This window comes from Podarcis gaigeae (assembly GCF_964106915.1).
Source record: "Podarcis gaigeae genome assembly, chromosome: 1".
Lineage (NCBI taxonomy): Eukaryota > Metazoa > Chordata > Lepidosauria > Squamata > Lacertidae > Podarcis > Podarcis gaigeae.
This window is the reverse complement of record NC_139678.1, coordinates 80,484,753-80,509,861: the sequence shown is the minus strand read 5'-3', so window position 1 is coordinate 80,509,861 and position 25,109 is coordinate 80,484,753. Positions and strand designations below refer to the sequence as shown.

Sequence of the window (25,109 nt, the reverse complement as noted above, 5' to 3'; positions counted from 1 at the left end):
AAACAGAATTATTGTGAAACTTTGGCAGACTATAAGTAAGAATCATGTTTCTGCTTAACAGTGATCCAAGCCAAATGGGGTTTCCCTCTCCTTGAGTGCAAATGAAGTGTTTCAGGGTCATGATCTCAGTCTCTTATGTGATTTACAGGCAAACAACGATATTCTAGCTTTCTTGTCGGGGATGCCAGTAACCAGGAACACTAAATATCTGGACCTGAAAAACTCAGTAAGTCATCAGACTCTAATGCTACTTTGACACAATTGCAGAGTGCACACTAGCTTATCAGGCCCAATAAATCAGTCATCTTGTATTTCCTTTAATGCAAACTTTTATTCTAATCAGAACAGTAAAAAATGAAGAGGCCCAGTGCTTTTTTTCTGGGGGGATGCAGGGGTATGCATACCCCTAAACATTTTGTGAATCTTTGTACTTTTGTCCATTTACTGTATTTATTTTCCCCAATTTGAACTATAAAATGGTGATTTTCTTCAGTCAAAATGAGAGTACCCCTAAACATTTTTTTTAGAAAAAAAAAGCACTGGAGAGGCCTATTAGTATGTTGCAGCAAAAAGAACAGAGCCTTGTTTAAAGCTGGAAGTGGCAGCATGAATTGCTCGGCATTTAATTTTCCCAACCCAATTTTATGTAATGAAAGCAGTATGATGCTCTGGATGTTACCTGCAGGCCAAACTATTCATAACTTCTCAAGCCACATGTTCCTTCTTCCCTTTATCAGTGTAGGGATAAAGTCCTTGTCCTGTTAAATAATGTAGCTTAAAAAAGAAGCACGAAAAAGGAAGTACAAATGCACTTTCACTTCGTGAAACCAGGAAGTCAAGAAGCCCAAACCCTTTTTGTCTTCATGCTGTGGGAATAAGAGCCTCAGATGCGTAGACTTCTGTTCCTCTTTACAGCTGAACTTGGTGCAACCTTGGGTTAGCTTAAATGTTGTTTGTAGTTTAAATGAACCAGCATTCCCCGGATTTGGATGTAATGTAGGACTTTGTGTAGTTTAAAAGCAGAAGTGAGTGTTTCCAGTCTCCTTTCAGCTGTCCCCGAGATTGGGGGCAGGAGAGCGCAAGCCCAAGCCAGTGTGGCCAATGGTTAATGGTGATGAGAGCTGTGATCTAGTAACTTCTGGAAGATACTACGTTGGCTACCCCTGCTCTAAACTATGGGTTAGTGTTGCGTCTGAAAATGGCCTTTGGCTGTAGGTGGTTACTTTCAACTAGAGAAGCCTAGAAGGAGGGAGGGCAGGGTTTGAAGGTCCAACAAATTTTAAAAATGTATTTTGTGGGGTAGGGAACTGATACTGAAACAATGAGAGGGAGACATCTCTAATGATGCCATCAGGACACTAAATATCTCTTGTTTCCTCCAGCAAGAGATGCTGCGATACAAAGAGGTTTGTTACTATATGCTCTTTGCTTTGGCTGCCTATGGCTGGCCCATGTATTTGATGAGGAAGCCTACCTGTGGACTTTGTCGCCTGGCCAGATCTTGCTCGTAAGTGTTCATCCAGGCTGTCTCTGTATACATTCCCTCCTCGCTTTCTACTCATGTATTTATTCTTCCTTGTCTTCTTTAGTAAATCCTTAATTTCCCTTTCCTCATTCTCTCTTCCATTTTTGCTGTCTCGTTTTTGGCCTACACAAGCCTTTGCTTTTTAAAAATGGTTTGCACGTATCTCACTTCAAGGAGGTTACAAAGTAACTTTATCCTATCCACATTTAGTTGCTATGATGCTTTAGTTGAGATTCCTGCATTGCAGGGGGTTAGACCAGATGGCCCTTGGGATCCCTTCTAAGTCTACAGTTCTATGATCCTATGAAATGTCATTTCTGTCCATGTAGCATCTCATTGTTCCTTAATAGGCCTTTGAGTATTCATATGCATGTTTACTTAGGAGGATGTCCCCTGATTTCAGTGGAATTTACGTCTTCGTAAGCATGCACAGGTTGTAGTCCTAAGTGCCTAAATCAGGGCTTGGAAGGTTTATTATATTTCAGTGCACATATCCATAATGTCAACTCTGCAGATAGTGAAGGTTTATGTCAGATATACTGAACTTGCATTATTAAATAGTTAATAGTGTTCTGGTGCCTCTATAAAGTATGATTTCTTTTTTCTTTTCTCCTTTCTGAACTGTTGTCTTTCTCTTTAATTTTTACCCATTTCTTCCTTTATCCTATAAATTCACAGAGCTATCTTTTAGGTTGCTGGTATATAATTTTTTCCAGAATGAAAACAGAGCTGGCATTTTGTGTAGGTAAAAATGTCTTCAGTAAGCTAGTCTCTTCTATTGCTTCTCTTTCATCCTTCATCTCTTTTTCCATTCCTTTCCAAATGTTATTTACCTGTACTTTTTATTTAAAGATGCTGTTGTCTCTGCCCCTCTCGGCCACGTTATGCACCTGGTGTCACAATTGAGGAAGATAATTGCTGCGGCTGCAATGCTATCGCCATCCGTCGCCACTTTCTTGATGAAAACATGAGCTCTGTGGACATTGTGTACACTTCCTGTCATGATGCGGTAAGGACCATCTAAGAGCTTCCTTGCTCTGAAGGACATTTCTGGGGCATTTCAGAGCCATGTCTTAAGCCAACAGGTCTAGCAGCTAATTTATAGCCTGAAGTTACTATCAGTGATATACAGATAACGCCTTATGTATGCTCAAGTAGATTGAGCTCAAGGGTGCTGCTGTCCTTTGAAGGCTTATCTGCTAGCTGTTTTACTTGTTTGTTGGGAGGGTGAAAGTCACTTCATTTCAGTAAGACTATATTTAGGCAAGACTGATGTGATGCTGCATTTCCTTTAGGTCTATGAAACTCCCTTCTACGTTGCTGTCGATCATGAGAAGAAGAAAGTGGTCATCAGTATCCGAGGAACTTTGTCCCCAAAGGTAATGTTGAGTCCTGCTCTGTTCACTCTCACAATAGATGACATTTCATGCATGGCTCCTAGGAATCCTCTGCGCCCACATTTCACATTGCACTGTTCTTGTAGAAACGTATCATTAGCATTTTATGATTCATTCTAATATACAATTGGTCCTCCTTCTTACTTCTCCAGGATGCTCTGACTGACCTGACTGGAGATGCTGAGCGTCTCCCTGTGGAAGGTCATCATGGAACCTGGCTTGGACACAAGGTATGACCTCATCACTTTCTTATTTTACCTAGTTGGTCTATCATTTCAGCCCTCTCTTTTCTCAGTTCCTCTTGAAAGCAAATGATTTAAAATGATTTGTGATCCTTTCATGAAGGACATGACATAACTGTAAAGTGCCGCTACTGAAAAAGTAACAATGCAAGTGCGTCAAAGTTGCTAGTCAAATAAAAAAAAAATCAAGAACCAACGCCTGGTAATAACTTCACAAGGTTGCTGGAGTCCAGAAAACAGTTGACGGTTGCAGAACTGAATTCAAAAAAGCCAGTGTTCATAAAAGCTACTGCACTGAGAAATAGGTTTACAATGGCTCTGTGCTTGATGAGGCAGCATTACCATTTGCGGTCTTGCAGCCACACCCAACGCAAGACACCATGCTTGTGTAGCACTGTAAGCGCCTGAAAAATTATCAGTATAGGTCAACTATAAAGAGAAACCATGACAAAATGGTCTGTACGTGGTGCATTGCCCCTGTGATAAGCATTGGAGATGCAGGAGAGAAAAATCAGATTATTTTTCCATATATAAGGTATGTCAAAAAAGGAAATTCTGGAAGAGTATAATCAATTAAGGATATAGTAGGGGGGGTTATTACTAAAACTGTTGTGTTGGGCTATAGAAAGCACAGTGCCAATGTAAGGGACATGGAATGAATATTAACCTTCTGGTTATGGCTAGAATTGAAAAACCAGTAGATGGAAAACAGCTGAGGTATTAGAGAAGGACTGAAGAATGTGGAACATGCCCTTTTTATCTCTGACACATGTAGTTAGAGCAGGAGAAAGAAGACTTTTTTTAGAAAAAAGGAATAGGTTTGTGCAACAGCCCTTCTACCCCTGGTGGTTGCTGAGCCAGGATGTCCATGAGAACCATCAGCCATGGGTGACATGATCCTCAGCCACTGAGAGCTCACTTCACCAATAGCTGGTTGATGTTGGAGATGGTGAGTGACCTCATAATTCTAGGGCCCTTTAAATGGTCTAAGGAGAAAGGGGGAAAGAGGAGTCAGGGAGGGTCTGGAAGAAAAAGAAATTAAAAACTAAGAGCTCATTGATCATTAGAGTATGTTGAGTAAGATCAGATATGTTACTGAAGTGCTGCTGCAGGCCACTCAGCTGTGCTAAAACTCACCTTTTCACTTGTCCTTTCTTCCTCCTTTTAGGGGATGGTGCTGTCTGCTGAGTACATCAAAAAGAAACTAGAGCAGGAGATGGTGCTCTCTCAGGCCTTTGGGCGTGATTTGGTGAGGCTTTGCTTCTGTGCATTGTGGTCAGGAGATAGGTTCATATTTCCACCCACATTCCTCTGTTAACTATAGAACATTATGTCTGAATTACTAGAAACAATGTCAACATCTGAACACTTCTAACATTTGTAGCTGTTCAGTGCCCTTGGCCACCAGATGAATAATTTACTGTTCTGTTGAACAGTTACTGGAAACAGTGTTGGGGGGGAAATAAGTCACTGAAGTTAGGAAATGGAAAGGAAGGCAGGAAAATAACCTTATTCCAAGATAGTAAAAAGAGGTAAAATTCAATTGAAAATCAGTTTCCACATTAATGACTTGCTTGAGTCTTGCAATAAATTATAAAGTAATTTTGCACACATGTGTGCACACATAAAGAACAACTTAACCTTTCTGTTCTATAAAGCAAATTACAATGTGTGCTGTATCATTACATCTATAATTCTTTTGACAGCGGAGTTTGTGTATGTTGCCTATACAGTGTCTATACAGCAGCCTGCCGCCCGGCGCACAGTGCGCCCTGCAGCAGAGCGCACCTCACACAGGACAGACATCTGCAGTGTGGGGAGCCGTGCAGGAGTTCCCCGCAGGGCTCCCCTCGCTGCGGATAGCAGCCTGTCGCCCGGCGCGCGGGGCGCCTTGAAGCAGAACGCTCCTCACGCCAGGCAGACATCGGCCAGCCCCACAAGCTCGGGGGACAGCAGGGAGGCACAGCGCCGCCATCCCGCTGTTCCCCGACCTGGTTCGGTTTCCTCGACCTGGTTTTGGGGGGGGAAATAAAGGGGGGATTTCCTTTATTCCCCCCCCAAAATTAAGTGTGTCCTATAGGATGGAGCGTCCTATGGGACGAAAAATACGGTACTTAATTCGTTCCGGAGGTCCTTACGCGCCACCGGAGCACGATTTCTGTTCTCATCCTGAAGCAAACTTTTTAACCTGACGCACTATTTCTGGGTTAGTGGAGTCTGTAACCTGAAGCGTATGTAACCTGAGGTACCACTGTACTAAATGTTCTTCAGGAAGCGCTCAAAGAAGAATTAGCATACTATAAGGATGTGTAAGGAATTCAGTGTTTGTGAATAAATGAAATGATCCGATTCACACATCTTGGACTAATATTCAAATTGGAATTTAGCTTTCCACAGGATTTTAACACTTCTCTAATGCTGAGATACAGTCCTTAGCTGTTCAAGCATATTAATATACACATTTTGATATTGCTTTTAAGAAAAATAAATTTGTGTTTAAATATGTATTCAAATATATAATGTGTTTTGAGAGGGCCTTATAAAATTGCAGAACAGAATGAAAAGTAAAACATGTAAAAATGACACAACTCAGAAATAGATAATGCAACCTTGGAGTGCTCTGCAATCTTTTTGCCTTTCTTTCGCATCAGTCTGTTTTCAGAATTAATCCTGCTGTTCTTTAGACTGTGGCTCCAGACTTTTGTAATTACTTAGGAGCTCAAGATTTGCATTTTATATTTATCCTATAATTGAGTGCATTTATAGTGCCTTACATATATTCTCTTACTGTAATACTCAAAGGTTTTTTCCCCATATTGGAGATTTGGGGCAGGGATCTGTGAGTGGCTTGCCTTAAGGCTACCTAAGTGAGTTTATGGCTGGGATGAGATTCACACTAGACTCTCTTATATTTTAGCTAAAGGGGGAAGGATTTGATAAGAATTGCCAAATTATGCAAATACCTAATTGTTTTTTGTTTTGTAGGGCAGAGGAACAAAACACTATGGCCTAATTGTTGTGGGCCATTCCTTAGGGGCAGGCACAGCTGCCATTCTGTCCTTCCTGCTGCGTCCTCAGTACCCAACTCTAAAGTGCTATGCCTACTCTCCCCCAGGTGGACTCTTAAGGCAAGTATTTGTATTTATTAAATAAAGGGAAGGGGGAGCCACAGCATCTGAGATTTTAGCAAGCCTATTCTGTGCATTTTCAGGCTTGCATCTTCAGGTTTAAGGATTTATTTTAAAAAATGAAAGCTAAGAACAGAATGTTGACCTACCTCAGGTGTCAACTTCTGATGTACCCTGTCACAGATAGGAGTTGCTTCTGTTGAATGCCCAGAGGGATGCCTATGATGACAGACTCTGTGGCCACAGTTGTTCAATACATCAGTAGTGATGTTAATCATATCATTGTATTTGGATGGGGAATCACAGGTCAATTAACCCTGAAAGAAATTGATTTCTATAGTTTCTTTTCTTTGTGACACATCTGGGGGGCGGGTTCCTTATTTGGAATTCTACTACTAAGCCTCATGTGGGCTAGCTTAGTTATATATTGGTGGTGGGCATTCTGGTATTGCTCTCATTCTCATTATATGAAAATGTTTCCATCCAGATGCCAATGTAGTGTTTCTTCACTTTATGCATTTCTCAAATGCACTCTGGATTTGCCCATATGAAGTACAACATATGATGAATACTCTGGTGATTCACTTCATGTTTGGGCTACCACACTGGCGTATATTTCAGAGTTTTATCTCTAGAATAGTACCGGGGGTGGGGGGGCTGTTGGTTTAGCGAACACGCAGTGTGCCAGCCTTATAAATTTGGAAACCGGACATTTCTGACTCTGAGAATTAATTGGATATTAAGTGTCCCTTTCTGACAATGAAATCCCACCAGTTCCTTCTTGTTTCCCTTCTAGTGAGGATGCAATGGAGTACTCCAAAGAGTTTGTTACTGCAGTTGTGCTAGGCAAAGACCTAGTCCCCAGGCAAGTCAAGAAGTCTGAAATTTCTTGTTTCAGTGTTTCTTTGTTTTATACCAAAGCTCTGCGCTTCCTTTCTGAAAGATCCCAATTCACATTTGTCTCATTTCCCTATTTACCAATCTTCAACCCCCGTCTTGCTTGTCCCTCTTTTCCTAGCTATCTGTATTGCTGTGTCTTTTACCTGGACTCATTCATTGGTGTATTGCATACCTGTGTCTTGGCATATCCCTCCCCTATCTCTCAGTTGCCTGTATTACTGAAAAAGGTGAATATTGTGGCATCTGGCATCTATTTGCCATCTCCTTAGTTATCTGTGCTGTCATTTACACATTTGTGCTCTCTCCCAGGTCACCTCTTCTGAGCCATCTTACACCTGTGAATTGTCTCCTGGCTATATCTTCCGTGTCATCTTCCATCTTTGCACTGTATCTTGAGCTATACGTGTTGTCACCTCACTCCTGCCTAGCATCTCTGTAGTATGTGAACTGTGTCACCTTACACTTGTGTACTGTGTATCGTTTTATGTGCATTATCATCTCTTGCTTACCTGTGTGCTTTTTCATTTCTCACCACCTCACAATTGTGTATAAGGTTCTTGGCTCTTTTTTATGTTAAAAGCTCATATCCTTTTGCATTTTCTTTGTCCTAGCACACATCTGTGGCCCATGGGTGGCATGCAGCCCTTCCATGAGGTTAGCATGGATGCCCCAACTCTTATTCCACTAAATGCCTCCCATCACCAAATTTATTGAGATGGCAGTGGAGAGGAAGGTGCGAAGGGAGGAATCATCCAAGTGCACCTTTGTCCTCATGTAGATCATGCTCCTCCACGCATCTGAGGCAGAGAAGACTGTAGTCTCTCCATGCTGGAGTGGGAAGCTGCCTGCTTTTCTTTGCCTGAGATGGAAAAAAAAGTTCAGTACCCATTATGTAGAAGCATCTCCCGCCTGTTTGTTTATGATTATCTCAATAGTGGTACTTCACACTTTTATTCCGTCTTCCTAGTTTGCTTGTTTTACCTGTCATATGGCATCTAAAATCTCTGAATCATTATCATGGTTAAATGGATTTTGATAGCCTGCTTCCCTTTTGAGTATTGACTTCTCACACCCCTGTGTCATATTTTTTGTTATCTATAGTTTTAGTTAAGTAGTTTGCTTACTGTATTATTCACTTACTCGTTGGATTATCTGTAATGTATCTGCTCATATCTTTCTAACGGGTTAGGAATTGTCTTCAGTATATTTGTATAAAATAGCCTTATACTGAGTCATGGGTAAGTCTACTCTGATCCCATCTCTCTTTACTTTCCTGTATGTGCTCCTCATAATAGTTATACCCACATCAGTGCATCTGATATTCTTTATCCCTCAGGATTGGGCTCTCACAACTGGAGGGATTTCGCCGGCAGCTTCTTGATGTTCTGCAGAGAAGTAACAAACCAAAGGTAAGACGAGTTGGACTCTCTTGTGTTTTTAGGCTTTTGATGTTAAAATGGAGGTTGCTATATATTTCCATTGTGATGTTTTAATGTTAGCCAGATTAGGCAGGTTATGAAAATTAGGCAGGTTAATATGTAAAATAATAAAGAAAGATTTCAAGTCTATCTGAAATTAAATTATTTGTGTCACATGCATTCTTAAAATACAGTGGTACCTCTGGTTGCAAATGGGATCCATTCCGGAGGCCCGTTCGCAACATTAGCAGAATGCAACTTGCATTTGCGGGTCGCGATTTGCCCTTTCTGCGCATACGCTTGATGTTATTTTGTGTGTCTGCGCATGCGCGAGTGGGGAAACCCGGAAGTAACCCTTTCTGGTACTCCCGAGTTGCCGTGAAAAGGCTCAACCTGAAGCAAATGTAACATGAGGTATGACTGCAGCTGAAAAGGTTACTGCTTCACCTTTATTTGTTTAGGACTTCATGTTTCATTGGCTGCTGTCCCAGGTCTATGATAAATTCATGATAACAGCAGTGGCATAAGCAACCTAATCCTAGTTATTTTAAGATTACACCTTGTCTGCCTTACTGCAGATTCACAGTCTAAATGTAAATTTCATGTGTATCTGTCATATAGCATCTGCCTGGGCTACAGCCAGAGATTAATGTAGCCTCTTACCTTCTTGTTAAAAACTGTCTCAAATGAGAGAGGGGCTTCCTGTTACTACTTGAATTCCATTTGTAGTGAAATGTAATTAGTTAGAAATCTGATAATTTAGCCTCTGGCCATATTGGCATAGTTTGACATGTGCCTGCCTTGATCCCCTTGTGACTATTCCCTCTGGGTTAAAAGGTGATGGTATTCTTAGTTGAATCTATTTTCAAGGTAGTTCCCATTATCGTTTTTCTTATTTGCCCATTCCACAATTGTTCAATTGCATTAATATGCCATTAAGAAGACAAGGTATTTTGAAGGCTGTTACACTTGCACAGCAGTGATAACACATTTTTAAAAAGTTTACTCTGGGAAAGTAACACACAAGCAAACTCTGTAACTGCTTCTTGTGTGTTGTGTGATACTGGGATAGCTCAGTATGCAGGACAAGAGAAGGTATTAATTAAATACATTATCAGGGAAAGGAGCCAAAATTAAAAGGAAACGGTGCTATTCTGATGAGGTAAAGAGAGATGCAGTTCTATATATTAACATTAGTATTCTTTTTTATCAAATGCAGTTCTGTTTGTGTGTGATGTCAGGCCTGGAAAGTCACCAGACTGGGTTATCATATTTTCCCTATGTTTAGATTCTGTAGATTTCGCATGTCTTAATCACTGTTGCTAAGAGGGAGTTTGCCTGAGACACTGCCTGCTAAATGTTAATAACTTCCTATTGGACAACTACCCTCCTTTCTTTCTTACAATAATATAACCCCAAACTTCCGTCTAATTTGAACTATAACTAATAAGTACAGTTGTACCTTGGTTTTCAAGCAGCCTAGTTCTTGAATGTTTTGGCTCCTGAACGATTGAAACCCAAAAGTGAGTGTTTCAGTTTTCGAACATTCTTTTGGAAGCCAAACATCTGATGGGCCTTCCGATTGGCTGCAAGAGCCGTGCATTGGTTTTTGAATGTTTTGGAAGTTGAATGGATTTCTGGAACGGATTCCATTCAGCTTCCAAGGTACAACTGTAATTGGTTGGCTCACAAATGATCAGATTTATGACATCCCTAGTTGCCCCTAAAAATTGGAAGTTTTCTCCTTCAAATGAGATTGCTACTTGTCCTTGCTCAAAGTAGAAACCTGGGTGACAGATGTTTCTTAGAGATGAACTCTAGCTTCTTCTCTGAATGCATGAACTCATAATCAGATATGCTCAGTGATTTATAGAGATAGCTAGATAGAGAGAGAGAGAGATGGCTGTTTTTCCATGTTTTTATTATTGTTAATATACAAACCAAGGAATCTAGTCCATAGTGTGATTGCTGCCTTCTTTTCTGAATTATGAGTGTCAAATGGGAACACAATGCATTTAAAAAAAACACACCAACAACAATCAGCCCAAATACTAATGTGAAGTTTTCTCAACCTTTCCCCTTTGTACCATGATATAATGTCAGCACTTCAGCCTTGCACTTAATTGCATTACTTCAGACTCCTCCTTTCCTTTCTCTTTTCTTGGACAGTGGAGAATCATTGTGGGTGCCACAAAATGCATTCCCAAGTCTGAGCTCCCTGAAGAGCAAGAAGTGAATTCAGTAACCAGTCACCGCCTCTGGACCCATCCCAGTGACTTAACCATCGCCCTGTCAGCAAGCACACCACTCTATCCTCCTGGGCGCATCATTCATGTTGTTCACAATCATCCTGCTGAACAGTGCTGGTGGGTAGAGCTGGGAATAATATTCAGCAAACTGTTTGATGGGCTTTCTTGGTGGCCAGGGTGGGGTGGTGGTGGTGGCGATCTTATTTTCTGAGAGTTTCTAACTTGTCATTTTGGTGGCACCTTTATTGATAGTGCAGCACATATGGATATTATTAAATTTTCCCCATGGGAACTCTAGTTTGGTTTTACATCCTCTGCATTTATCCCATAGTACCAGCTGTGGTGGGTGGAAATTGCTGGGGTCTTCAACTGCCACCTCCCCTCCCCCAACCTAAAAAGCAAAGCCACCCAGGAACAAAGGATGGTTTACATCTGGGTGGGAGACTAATTGACCCAAACTGAGAAGACACTCACTAAACAAAAGTGTCACTGCAGGTAGTTCACTGCAGTCAGTGAGTATTTCATCAAGGATAAACTATTAATATTATAAAAAAAACCTCTATGTATGCATTTACATGCAGCTAGTTTGCCTGGTCTGCTGAATGTAACATTCCAAGCTATAGAATAAAAAATGGGAAATGCAGCTGAGCGTTAGAATGACAAAATTATGTAATAACTAGGTACTCTTGATGACATTTTAACCTTGGGAATATAGCCATGATACCAAGGTATCTGCAGAAGCCTGTGGCTTTATTCTCTTGGCAGTTTAGCTCCTGCCTGAAATGGTACTTAGTAGAGGAGCACTGTAGTGGGAAAAGAGATGGATGACAGGAGATAACTGCTTGAGTCTTGTTTGTTTCTGTTCTCTGCTGGTCCCATATTATAGCATTTCATAATGTCAGTTGATTTTGCAGGACAAGATGTGATATGAATGCTTCTGCCTTAGAATATGGGCCTGAAAGAACTGCCTTTGTGTTCTGTTATTCATTTGGGTCCTTTGAGTGATGTCCCCTACACCCGGCCCCACTGTGTGCCCCAGTGTTTTTTCTCTGGGGTCATCATTCCTTCCCCCTCTAATTTGCTTGCTTTCCCATGACTGTGCCTTTCTTGACTCCCCCCCCCCCCCCAGCTGCTGTGATCCGGAGGAACCCACATACTTTGCCATTTGGGGAGACAACAAAGCATTTAATGAAGTGATAATTTCCCCAGCAATGCTACACGAACACCTGCCTTATGTGGTCATGGAGGGTCTTAACAAGGTAATAATGGGCATTATTTGGGGAGGTACCAGAGGGGATAGAAGACGAACCAAAAAGTTTGTGCTGAACATCTGAACAAACTGATTCACGGATGAAGAAAAGGACGGACATTATGATGAAGGGATTGTGCATCCAGCAAAATGTAGTCCAGCTAAATGTGAGGCGTACATACAAAAATTTTGTTGAAAGTCAAAAGCACTGATATAACATGATGCTGCGATCCATCTTAGGCATGCTGTGGGACATTTGACTTTTATGTCAAAAGTCAGTGAGGTTAGGTTGGAAATGATAACTGAAGAAAACTGTTTTCTACCAATTTATTTTGCACAGGTACTGGAGAATTATAACAAAGGCAAAACAGCCTTGCTTTCTGCAGCCAAAGTGATGGTGAGTCCTACAGAAGTGGACCTCAACCCGGAGTTAATCTTCCAGAATCAGCCTCTGCCTAGGCCTTCTGTGCAGATTGGAATTGGAGACATAGTAGTGGACAGAAGGAACAGCAGCACTAAGTAAGGATGTGGCTCTGGTTTTTCTAGAAAGATCTACTAAAGACCCCTGATGGACGTATTCCTTCCTGCTGTGTTATAACTGCTGTGGTGTTGGTGGATATCGTGATGTCATAAATGAGGAGTTGTATCTGCGGTGTTCTCTTCTGTGGCTTGTTCCAATACAAAGCATAGCCTTGTATTAGTCTCATATTTTTGTCTTCTCCTTTTGCAGGAGTAAGGCTCACTCTGAAATCAGTTTGGAAGGGTTTTATGAGACCAAGCTTCTATCTCCAGTACAGAAGGATCCTGTGGAGCTGCTGCTTCTCGATACCAAGGAACGCCTGTCTGTTGAACTGCAGGACCGGCGTGCTCCTCTTGCTACAATGGAGAGCCTGTCGGATAATGAATCTATCTACAGCTTTGATTCAAGGCGTTCCTCTGGTTTCCGTAGCATCCGCGGCTCACCCAGCCTCCATGCAGTCATGGAGAAAGATGAGACTCACTGTTTTTATATCGACCCAGCAATCCCTGAGGAAAACCCCTCCCTCAGCTCACGGACAGAGCTGCTTGCTGCTGACAGCCTCTCCAAACACTCCCAGGAGACTCAGCCTCCTGAGGCCCTGCACAACAGTGGAGACACCACTCCTCAGCGGCGTTGCAGTGACGGCGGTGCTGGCAGCGATGCAGACCACGTTTCCTTCACTGCTCAGGAGGAACTGACCCTCCAGAACGGGAGGCTCAGTGATGACCCCAGTCCGCAAGTGTTGGAGTTTGCCGAGTTTATAGACAGCCTCTTTAATCTGGACAGCAAAAGCAGCTCCTTCCAGGACATCTACTGCATGATGGTATCGGACAGCACTAGTGATTTTGCTGAGATGCCCAAGTCTGTCAGTGATCAGGAGATCCTGCTAAGAGCACAGTATGAGCCCAACTTAGTCCCAAAGCCCCCCAGGTTATTTGCGGGCTCAACAGATCCCTCCTCAGGCATATCAGTTTCCCCTTCTTTCCCTCTGAGTTCTTCTGGAGAGCTTATGGACCTCACTCCTACAGGCATGAGTAGCCAGGAATGTCTGGCCACTGACAAAATCCGGACTTCCACTCCCACTGGCAATATGACCAGCCCTGCCAAACAAGAGGACTGCATGATCTCAGCCCTCTAGTGTAGGAGAGAAGGGCCCAAATAGCCAATCCCATGCTTTGAGTCATGGGATAAAACGTGGAGGACCTGGTCACTGGGCAGGTGAGAGTTGTGGAAGATGCATGGGGAATGGTGGCATTCTTTCCTAGGTGCTTTGTTAATGGCGCCACAGTGGAGGTCAGCACGAAGGATGCCACACCGTGGTTTGTGTTCTTTAGTTAGGGAGAAAATCACTGCCTAACGCAGCCTGCTGCTTTTTGAGGACCTTGTTCACTGAAGTTAGATGACTGGTTTCCCTACCTCAGCGTATTTCTTTTAAGAAGGAGGCAGGATCTCTGCCTTTCCTGCTGAAATTAGGAAGTTACTGTCCACAGGCTAGAGGACCAGAGCTACATAAGCTGAGGGGTCAGATAATGTCCTTGGAATTGTGTCTGAATCAAGGAGATTGTGACTTTGGGCCCTATTGCACTAGCGTATCATGTTTGACTCAAGCACCTGTCCATCATTGTCATCATTGTGATTTTTTTGGAAAAAAACAATCAGACACACTCTCCTGTTTTATAGCCATTAAGGCTGTGTTCCAGAGGAATGCAGTCCCCCACTCCCGATCCTGACTGGGTGCAGTGAAAATTGGGCCGGGGCTCGGGTGTCTTGCTCCCCTGATTAGCTCTGTGTTCAGTGATAACCAGACTTCTTCTGAGAAGAAAGTACATGTACTGGAGGGTGGGGCGGAGGGGATGAGAGGTATTTTGGGTCTCACAGCATTGCACAGCTCCCCAGATCACTATGAACTAGTGACAATCTTGCTTTATCTGACAGAATTTTCATCTCTATTTGCATGAATCAATTGGTTTAAACTAGCTTTTGGCTTGCCAGTGCCCTATATTATTCCCCAAAACATAATGGTGCCCAGAGCCAGTCTGTCCCCATTCCTGATTTTGCATTCACTGGCAGCATCACGTAAGGTCAATGGTGGTCTGTCCCTGAGTTCAGGGAAAAGATGGACTTACTGGTATATTGTGCATTGAAGTTTCATGTATGTTTACAAAGCTACTAAACATTTTGGGGAGGTAGTTACTAAGTGTATGAGAAACACCTGCCTGAGTGGGACAAATGTTCTCTCTGCATTCCCATCTCTCCCTCAACTTGGGTCCTTAAGAAGCATTGTTATTACAAATCCTTCTTAGAAAGTAATGATGGGTGATAGGATTAACCCTGTTCATATGCATTCCTTCAGCCACTCTACAATCAGGGGCTTATCAGCATCACCCAACTACACATCAGAACAACTCACGACATTGCATCTCAGCCACTAGTCCTGCAACAGTGCTCATGTCTGAGATCTTCTCACAACAACATGGCGGCACTGTGTAAAATTGCAAGTATTTTCTAGTGATGAAACTTAGGAGTGAAATAATTTTTATGTAGGAAGTTAAGCATATTGTGACCTACAAGTCATATCATATCGGAATGTAGCATTAATGTGAAAGAACAACTCTTACCATAGGCCTCTTCAGCATGCAGCCTCGTATGCCATACACAGCATATGACCCATGCATGGCAACCCAGAAGGTACTTGGCACATTCCCTGAGGTTGCGGCCTCAGGTCCCCAAGCAGGTTGCCAGAAGAAAGGGCACCCTGAAGGTTCTGGCAAGCTCTAGCCACTTGTGCCTCTTTGTGGCTTAAAGGCTGCTTGTTTGGAAGAACTGGAAACGAGTGGGGGAATTTCCAGTTTTCTTGGTGACTAATAGCACAATCCTGTATGTGTCTACTTGGAAGTAAGTCCCACTGAGCTCAGTGGTCCTTGTTGCCAGCTAAGGGAGTACAGGGTTGCAGCCTTAGTTTTGTTTCCTATGGAGGTTCTAGGGACTCGTTGCCTTTCATGTTTTAACACTCCTATGTATGCTAGCTTGGAAACCAGTCCCCATTGAACTCCACAGGACTTTTCCTTCTGAATAAACTTGCATAGGATAGGACTGCAAATACGTGGGTGTAAGATAGTACACCCGCATAACATTAAATGATTCTGCAATATGCAGGGCAATTGTGAATTGGGGACTAATTCTGGTGGTCAACATGACAGAAGAGTAAATCCCCCCTTTCTACCCTGAAACAGTTTTTCATTGGAAGTGCAGAAGGTTTTTATTGATAAAATTCCAGTTTTCAAACAATTAATCTTAATGATTTAGGCTTGAGCCAATCTGTCTTAATAATTTAGCTCTTCAGTGTTCCCATTTTTTCAATAACAGCTGTATTGGTTCATGTTAGTTGACTAAGGCTACTGTAAACCAGAACAAGACTGATAAAATATGCTTCTTTAAGGAAGACACAGCAGGAATATATAGTTCTGGGACAAAGCATATGATAAACTGCATGGTTTATGAGGATCTTTTGGGATGCAGCGGTGTTGCAGAGTTTAAGCTGCAGATACTTACAGCAGGTTAAGCTCACCAAACTGGACAGGCTGCTTAAGCAGCTGATGCCACTCCAATCAGTCTGCCAATCTTGAGGAGCACTGCCTTGTGAATCAAGCTATGATTCAGTGCAAATACTTAGCACCTAGAGAGCGCTTTAAACTTCAAAGCACTTTACAAATAGAAAAGGAAGCTTCCCAGCTCTTGTGGGTCATGGGAATGTAGGGGGGAGGGAAGGGTGTCTGTGCGTGCAGCATATCTACTGTATGAATCTAAAAATCTGCGAAGGTGGAGAGCAGGCAGTTTCCTGCCTTAGGACAAGGATGGCTAACCATTGGCCCTCCAGATTGTGTTGGACTACATCATCCCTGACTGTTGGTCATGCTGGTTGGGGCTGATGAAGGGCCGCAGGTCCCCCACCCCTCCCTGAGATGATTATTTTAGGCTTGGAGAGCCAGGTTGAGAGGCTGTTGATACAGCTTTGCTTGGAGAAGGTTTTAATATGTTCATTTGGTGGTGATCAGATTGTGAATGATGCAACAAGCTATTGCACTACAATGTTGTGCCTGACCGGAGCACCAGTTCATTGTCATTTTCATGGGTTTTGTTACTTTTTAAAGCTGTTTGATTGTATCCCAAGAGTGTTTGTTATCCTCTTCCTTGTCACTGGTAGCAGGAATCAGACTGTCTTAACTGTGTTTGTTCCAGATTGTCTGTGCTTTTTGTGACTGTTGGGCTTTCTGCCTGGAAGAAGGAAAATACACAGATTCAGGTGTATCAAATGCTTGCACTCAGCAGGAGAGGCAAGTATAAAAATGGGAGTTGAGTTTATTTGCTGCATTACATTACGGCATCTTATTTGTCTTTTTTTTTTCTTGAAAAAAATGGGTCTTCTAGCACTTAATTTGTTTTACACTAAAAAGGCCAATGACTACACCAACACTCCGCAAGTACACCTTTATTTATTTATTTTTAGCATACCCATATCCCTTGTATAGGAAAGAACTAGAAAATGCCACACCACTGACACACAGACTGAGTTTCTATTGAGTTTCACCCCTGAAACATGTTGGTACCTATTTCGCGCACACTGCATCCTGCTTGTGCTCTGATAAATTGGTTTTCCAACTCTTCTACCTGGCTTTAAAAGAACCTTCAAGGCTTTGCCTCTGGGCTTCATCCCCAAGGTGCTGTGTCCTCTCCCTGCTTATTCAGCACCTTGGATGTTTAGACTGTCCTTTGAAAACTATCTAGAACTTCAATATGCAATCGGTTCAGTGCTAGGAATGTATCTGAAGCAATAGCCATTAACTGAGCAGTTCCTAGTTGTAGCAAAGTCACTGCAACCCTTTTACTCACCCAGTGTCAGTGAACTAGTAGATTTTGGGTGGAATTGCACACTCCGCTGAAGCTTTATGCAGTGAATTAATTCACACTCCCAGGCAGGTTTTCGTTCACTTTAAAAACTAAAATAGGTGATCAAAGGCCCCATATAGATGCTGATGCAGCTTTGCCAAAGATGCCCTAACAAAAGATATCTCCCAGCTGGGAGAAATACTTCTCTCACTAGCAGAGCGACTAATGATGAGCACTTTCATTCTTTTCCAACAGAGGGTACTTTCAAACTTTCCCAAATACACATACAATGCCATGTCAGTCCTTTTAAGTGCTTTTGGGCTGAGACATGCATTGAATTTGGGGAGTGGGAACTTAAAACCAGAACCTCTGGTAATAGTTTTTATAAGTTCTCTCCTTTTCAACTCTGTTTGGCACTTCCTATTTAATTCTGCTCGGTACCTTTCCCCTCTTCAAACAATTACATTCCACATCTGATTTTCCTTACTTGATTGTCCTGTTGATAAATATGTTACATCTCCTATGTCTCCAACATTTCATCCTGGTTAGCACAGGCTGCATCTCATTGCTGCAAAAGGTTGTCTAACCTTCTCCACATTTCAAAGCTATGGACTTCGTCCAGTGGAATGCTAACATTGCAGGGATGCTGTGTTTCCCCAGTACTCAAGACTTCAGCATTTTGTGCTTGGGAAATGTGATTCTTCTCCCAGCTAGATATTTATAGTTATTTTGATTGCCACATGAAATGTGGTTGCATGAGTTTCATATATATGTATGGCCGGGATGTCCTACTGGTAGATCACGGTCGATCTCTGGCTCCCTTTCCTTAGTGTCGCTAAAACTGACTCCTGCCTTGCCCCCTCGCCCTGCCCTCCATTGTTGTATGATCTCTGGAAGGGAAGACAGAGCTTTCTCTGTGCTGCTGTTTTTTGTGAGTGACTTTACCCCTTCTTTTTTTAGTGAGGGGCTTTTCTCCTCTCTAAAAAAAGCTCAACAAATTTGAGCTGAACCCCCCAAAAAGCTGGTAGATCACTGCCAGTTTTTAATTCTGAAAATAGATCGCAGTCTCTTGAGAGTTGGCCACCCCTGATGTATGGAATAGTACCTATGAAAAACACACTGTTTCCTCTTAGCATAATTTTAAGTACTTATGGGGTTGCGCACGCACGCACACACACAGTCTGCAGCTCACTACTGGAGCAATCATCTGGCTGTTTTTTGTTCAAAAACAAGCTAGCCTTAAATCATTCAAACAGTCCTGCTTGCCTAAAAGGAGTGGTGGCAACAACTTGGATGTCCCTTCACCCATTATGTGAGGGTAGGATGTATGTGGCACTGAAGCTGAATTGGAGCTATCACACGTATAGTGCTATAGATGAAATCCTACATATCTGATCATCTGAAGCTGCCTTATACTTAGACTATTGTTCCATCCAGCCCAGTATGGTTTACTCTGGCAGAGGCAGATTTAGGGGAGTGTGACCAGCTTATTTATATCTTCGGTCTTCCATGTTGTTGTTTTGCAGAATGAAGTGGTAGGGATCTTTTCATGGAGACAAAAATGCACCCATCACTCAGTGGGGAATCACATGTTTTGCATACAGAAGGTACCAGGTTCAATTCCAGCCTTCTCTAATTCAAGGTAGCAGGGCTAAGAAACTTGTGGAACTGTTGCCTCTTAGTGTAAGACAGTGATGGGTGAATAGTCTGACTCAGTATAAGGCAGCTGTTAATCTGATTTTCATTCAGGATTGCAGTGCATGATTTCGTTTAGTTTTTCAAATCTGAGAAGCTGTTCATAAAGAATTGTGGTATATACAAAGTAAAGCTACCACATGTTCAAGTAGAAGATTCTCCTATTATGGCACTGTTATCCAATGAGAGTTAAAGAAAGATCTGTGAGAACTAGATTCAAGGCCCATATTAGTTAGCTTGTGCTCTGTGTCTCACTCACATCTGTAAAATGGGAAACATTGACTGTGTCACATGATGATTATAATGAATTAGAATGGTCTAGAAGTACAGGCAGCTCCCCACTTAGGTGGCGGTTACATCCCAGGATACCACACATATATGTGAAATCATGTATAGTGGGGAACACCATCCTAAAAGCCTGTAAATGCCCTTTAAACCTTTGGAAACCACTGAAACCCCTTAAAAAAACCAGCAGCACTTTCCAGACTGGCATGAATGGTAGCAATGGCTCTCAGTCTTCACTGCTGGAGGACGATGTGGAAACAACGGCAAGGGTGTGTGTGTAAACACCAGTGCCCCCAAGTGCTTGGCTGTGGGTCAGATTCACTTGCTGCTAATGGCACTGCTTTTTTTGCGCCATTTTTGCACTTTCTCCCACTCTTTACAGGCCATTTTTGCACTTTCTCTGCCTTTTTGCAGTTTAAATCAAGTTATTTAATTATTTCCCAGCACTGCACATATACACGGTCACATATGAGTCGAACGTGCATAAGTGGGGAGATGCCTGTATAAATAGTTTTCAAGTAGCTGTTTCTGGGGGCTAGTACTATTTCCCTGATGCTAGGGTTGCCATATTTCAAGAGGTAAAAATCTGGACACAAAAAGTTGTTGAGCTTTTTTAGGGCAATAGCCCCTCTGCCAGCACCAGAACCAAGCCTGAACCAGAGCACAGGCTGCCCTAGCTGCCTGAACCAGAGCCACCAGTGCACACACACTTTCTTTTTTTAACCAAATCCAGGACATTTACTTTAAAATGTAACACCCCCCCACCCCGGGATGGGCATGTAGGACCCCCAAAACAGGCCATAACCAGGAATTCCTAGACGTATGGCAACCCTAGGTATACTTAATGGTATTTCCATCTTTGGTCTCTCACCATATTTCATGTCCGATACATTTCTTTTTAGCCATAGTTCGTTGTGCAGAGGGTTGGGGCATTGAGCTTCCCATCATATAAATTGCAGCCATGTAGTATCATACTCAGCAGGATAACATCAGTTCATTGGGAGATCAAGAAGAAAACTATGAACAAAATACTGAATGTGACGAAACCCAAGTTACTTTAGACAGTGCACAACTGTTCTTGAGCTCACTGCTGCCTTGCTGTTTGTGTTGTTTTCTCTTGTTTCCCACACTTCCGTTGTGCCTTTGTTTGTTAGTTTGAGATGCAAGGAAAGGACACGGTGTCAAGTGCTTTCATTCTTTTCTCTCCTTGTACTGTCATGTTGCTTCTCTTGTAATGTGAAGAAGATACGTCCTCATCTTCCATGATGTTAGGCTTTGCCAAATTTCCCAAGTGTCCTCTCCTCCTTCAGGTTGTCTTAACAAGTGCCAATAGCAATGCCTCATTTGTCTAAAGCAGGCTTTCCCCAGTACCAGTGGCATATATAGAAGTCATCCTATTGGATGAGATTGTTGACTATCTTGATTGGTAATCTTTGCTAGTGAGGGAGAAGGCCAGAAAGCAGCATGTAGAAGAAGTGAAACCATGCAATACATGTATACACATTATTGCAAAGCATATCTAGAACTTCCATAGTTCAACCCTGATGTTTGGTAGCAGTTTTCCTTGAAAATAGGAAAGCTGACTGTGTTTGATAAGGGTTCGTAATGAAATAAACTTCACCTGAATAGTACTGCAGTGAGTTTGGGAGCAATTGCCTCATTGAGAGAAGACATTTGTACCAGGGTATTAGAAATTTCCCCTTCTTTGATCCCCGTGTTTCAATTATCCATGAAGAATGACTGGGCCCTTTGTTGTCTAACTCTTTTTTTTTAGCATAAGGGAGTTCATTTTTCATGCCTCTGGAGAAACTAGGCAATTAGACAATGTCTGACATAATTTTGAAAAAAAAATGCATTTATTGGGGCTTTGTGTATCTCTTATTTATCACAACCTATCTGAGGCCCAGATGTTCAAGATCCTGAGTTTCTGCTGCATAGGATGCTACTGAAGGGATTCCTCCCAGTCCCAGGCACCATGTTAGCATTCGGACTGACTTACTGGTACTTAACTGCATGGTCTGTCATGTATTTGCCTGGTTTGGATGTATTGTGAGTCCAATGCTATCACACAGGAGATGCAATTGATAAAGCACTACCACACACATTACCATTAACGTTCATATCAGCATGTCAGAGGTGCCTGCTGGCGGACACTACCTTGCAGATTATCTAAGAACATGATGTAGTAGCCTGCCCTTACTTCTCTCTCCCAAACTGCTCGAATTCTAGGGGAAAAGGTCATTTTAAAAACTTGTATCCCAGTTCTGATGGTCACCTTTATTGAATGGTATTTATCAACCACTTATAGGTGGTCAGATGGTGCCTTCAGAATGCTGGGCATGATGAGAGGGATGTTGTTGTCTTTTAGAATCCTTTCAATTAGCTTGAATTTACATTGGTACATCTGTAATCTTAACTACCTGCTTGCCCTCTGGAGTAATATGTAGGGGGCAACAGCCCAGGTAGTGTTATCTTTACCCTAATATGCTCACGTTCCTTGTTATTCGAGTGGAACACACTTAAATGTGGAATCAGTGTTGTGGAGCACTCAATTTTGTCTTAAGAAATCTTGGGCTCTTGCCTATATGAGGGGCATTACCAACTTTAATTTTATTTTGTTATTCTGCAAGGTTTGTGTACAGAAAACTACTTTCCTTCCTTTTCTTTCTACAGCAGTCTCTCTGTATGAAAGCCTCACTGTTTGTATCCTTTTCCCTTTTTTATCCCTCTTGCTGGAGCACATTGGAGCCAGGCATTTACCAGTGGATTCCAGCTTCTTGATTTATTTAAATCGGAATCTTCCCTTTTGTGGGAGAAAAGTGAGAAGTCTCCACCTAATGCCTTTGATCCTGATGTCCTCCAGTTCCCATTCATGGATTCTAAAAGCCTTTGTATGCAATCACTGGAGAGGCAGCAAAGAGTCTGTGCATTGCCGTTTCTTGCAAAACCACTCATTTACCCCTTCCAGGAATGCTAACTGTTGGATCCCTGCTCTGATTTGCCCCAGCATGGAGGCTGTAGGGGACTCTGAGCACCCTACATGTGCCATTCTCATGTGACTTTTTTACCTATGTACGAAAGATATTAACTAAGATTGCTGTAAAGAAAGATACAAATTATTATAGCATATTATATAAATATATATGTATATAACAGTTCTGTACCTTGTTTACCTCAGTGTATGAAATGGTGGTTGAAGCACGGTTGGAATGTTTAACAGATCCCACTCCCTATATCCCTTCAGAGCAGATGCACAATTGGGCCTCTGCACTGTAGCAGAAGTTAAATCATTCCAAAAAGAGATGGTTAAAGAAAAAAAAAGAAACAGCCTATGATGCATCAAACTGACTATCCATCTAGTCTAGCGCTATGTAACAGCAGCCAACCAGGTACCTCTCAGTTAGGAGAAGCAGAGACAAAGGTAGCAGCCAGGTATGCTGTCATTAGGGCCCAGAAAAACGAACCAATTACTGGGTGTCAGAAGCCAGGAGGGTGATAGAACATGGAAAAAATGGTTGCCTTTGGATTGGCACAAACAGTATGTAATGTAGATGCAAACATTCACTAAGTCTGCCTGCCCCACAGATGAAACACCACCACAAAACTAACAGGCACACATACAACTGACAATATCCGAGAAGAGGGCAAAGAATGTGTAAATAAGAAACAGTATTAAATTGCCTTCGGAGACTTCATTAAGTAAAATAAACTCAAAGCACATGGACCAGCCATTAATGGATAAAATGCCTAAAGCTATTTTAATGAGGAATAATGATGAGCCTAACCTGGAAATGGTAATGTAAATGGACTACAACACAGAAATGAAGAGAGGCTGATGTGGAAAAACATGAAAACAAATTAATTTATATGCTGTAAGAAATTATTATTTAAAAAAGAATCCTGTTCTGAAAGGTAGTCAACAAACCCCTGGTGCAGTAGGCCAGTGACTATCACAATTAAAATGGCAGCACAATTTATTACAAATTTAATCTCTCATAATTAAAATAATAAACATGGGCATAGCTTAAAACTGTCAGACATCCAGGGCTGCAACTAGGTACTGAGAACAGGTATATGTCTGGTAGTATATAAAAATGCCTTTTGTGAGCCAGGAAAATGTTAGGGTAAGTGTGTGCATATATTGTCCAATTTGAAGAAACATACTGAGTGAGTTGCTATAGTATAGCTTGACAGGAGCACACAAGTTGCTTCTTGCATCATGTTGCTGGGCATGCATACATGCCAGGGATTTGGAACAGGAGCCCAACACATAACAGACCCAAATGTAAAGTAAGGAAAACATACTTTGTAACCACTATTTTTATTTTATTCATTTCCTAAAATTTATACACCACTTGATTGTTTAAAAAAACCCTCAAATCAGTTCACAAAAAGAATACAAGAAAATCAAGAAAAATTCACAACCATACTTTGAAATATACAAAGTTAAAAATACTAAAATATATTAAAGTTACCTCAGCTTTCTAAACATCTGGGCATGCTTGTCTAAACAATAATGTCTTCAGCAGGCAGTGGAAAAAGTTCACTGAAGGGCGCCTGCTTGATCTCAATAGGCAGGGAGTTCCAAAGTGCAGGAAAGTGAAAATGGCTTTGTAAAATTAGCCAGTGTAGCTGCCTTAACATCCCGTCAGGTTAAACCATTAGCAATACTAGCTACTCACAATTTTGAGTAGTAGAATAGAAGCATATATGGTTACTGATGTAGACAGGGAGTGATCATGGCGCTTAACCCTCTGGTAAGTAATTTCTGCATCTGCACAAGTACGAAGAAGGTATCTATACAGAATACTATTAATTTTTAAAGTATATTTCTAATATTTATAATCTGCCTTTCTCCCAAGGATACCTTGGATAATCCACAAAACCAAAAGCACACTAAAGATAACAGGCACAAGTTTAATAAACACAATGCGCCTATTAACAGATCAGCAACAAAGGAAAGAAGCACTCAGACTAAGTACCAACATTCCATGATATGCAAATGGATTTTGCACAAGGTCTGTTATGGAGCGATTGATGCAAAATGCTGAGAGGGATGGATCCATGGAACCATAAGTAAATTAGGTTTTTCTGTTTTAGGAACTCATTCCAGCAAGAGGGGATTAGCATGTTTTGATAAGTCTATGGATGATGCTAACTTGGCAAGTTGTCATTCTAGCTTTGCACATTAAAACTGCACTTTACACCAATTCTGATTTATTATGGTTCCCATTTTACATACTTGAATTGAGACTGGGATATATTGAGAATGGATTCCAGTGAGTCTGTGGCTAAGCAGAATTTGAACAGTGTCTAAATCACACACACTGGCCAATGGATTTACCTGGAAATCAAGCCCAGACAGAATATCCTGTAAAAATGATATCATTAAAATATGGCTGTCATCATTGGACGTATTCTAATTTTCACAAGGCTACTGGATTTTCCAGGGTTCTCCTTTGGCTGCTGTAGTCCTGTGATTCATCAAGCCATGAGATGAGAGCTATCTTGGTATCTTCTATCTTAAATGCTTTCACACAGTGCATTGCTCATGGACAATACACTTCCGTATCCACACACAGAGCACATACCTGTTGTACCCTGATTCTTTGCC

General features: G+C 41.9%; 1 protein-coding gene across 14 annotated transcripts in view; it reads left to right on the top strand.

Annotated features, from left to right (window-relative positions):
• DAGLA (diacylglycerol lipase alpha) overlaps positions 1–24,705 on the top strand; it is an 89,786-nt gene extending 65,081 nt beyond the window's left edge. For 11 of the 14 annotated variants that reach the window (XM_083699095.1, XM_083699090.1, XM_083699086.1 and 8 more), the window contains 13 exons: positions 149–226; positions 1,383–1,507; positions 2,378–2,534; positions 2,821–2,904; positions 3,075–3,152; positions 4,333–4,413; positions 6,150–6,292; positions 7,089–7,157; positions 8,529–8,601; positions 10,780–10,976; positions 11,989–12,118; positions 12,449–12,627; positions 12,839–23,856. In XM_083699095.1, coding sequence (XP_083555221.1) covers positions 149–226; positions 1,383–1,507; positions 2,378–2,534; positions 2,821–2,904; positions 3,075–3,152; positions 4,333–4,413; positions 6,150–6,292; positions 7,089–7,157; positions 8,529–8,601; positions 10,780–10,976; positions 11,989–12,118; positions 12,449–12,627; positions 12,839–13,766 — 2,322 coding nt within the window. In that variant the 3' untranslated portion in view covers positions 13,767–23,856. Of the gene's footprint in view, positions 1–148; positions 227–1,382; positions 1,508–2,377; positions 2,535–2,820; positions 2,905–3,074; positions 3,153–4,332; positions 4,414–6,149; positions 6,297–7,088; positions 7,158–8,528; positions 8,602–10,779; positions 10,977–11,988; positions 12,119–12,448; positions 12,628–12,838; positions 23,857–24,357 lie in introns of those variants that run through there. The other 3 variants (XM_083699087.1, XM_083699091.1, XR_014555346.1) reach the window with 2 other exon arrangements.
• Positions 24,706–25,109: the final 404 nt, after the last annotated feature.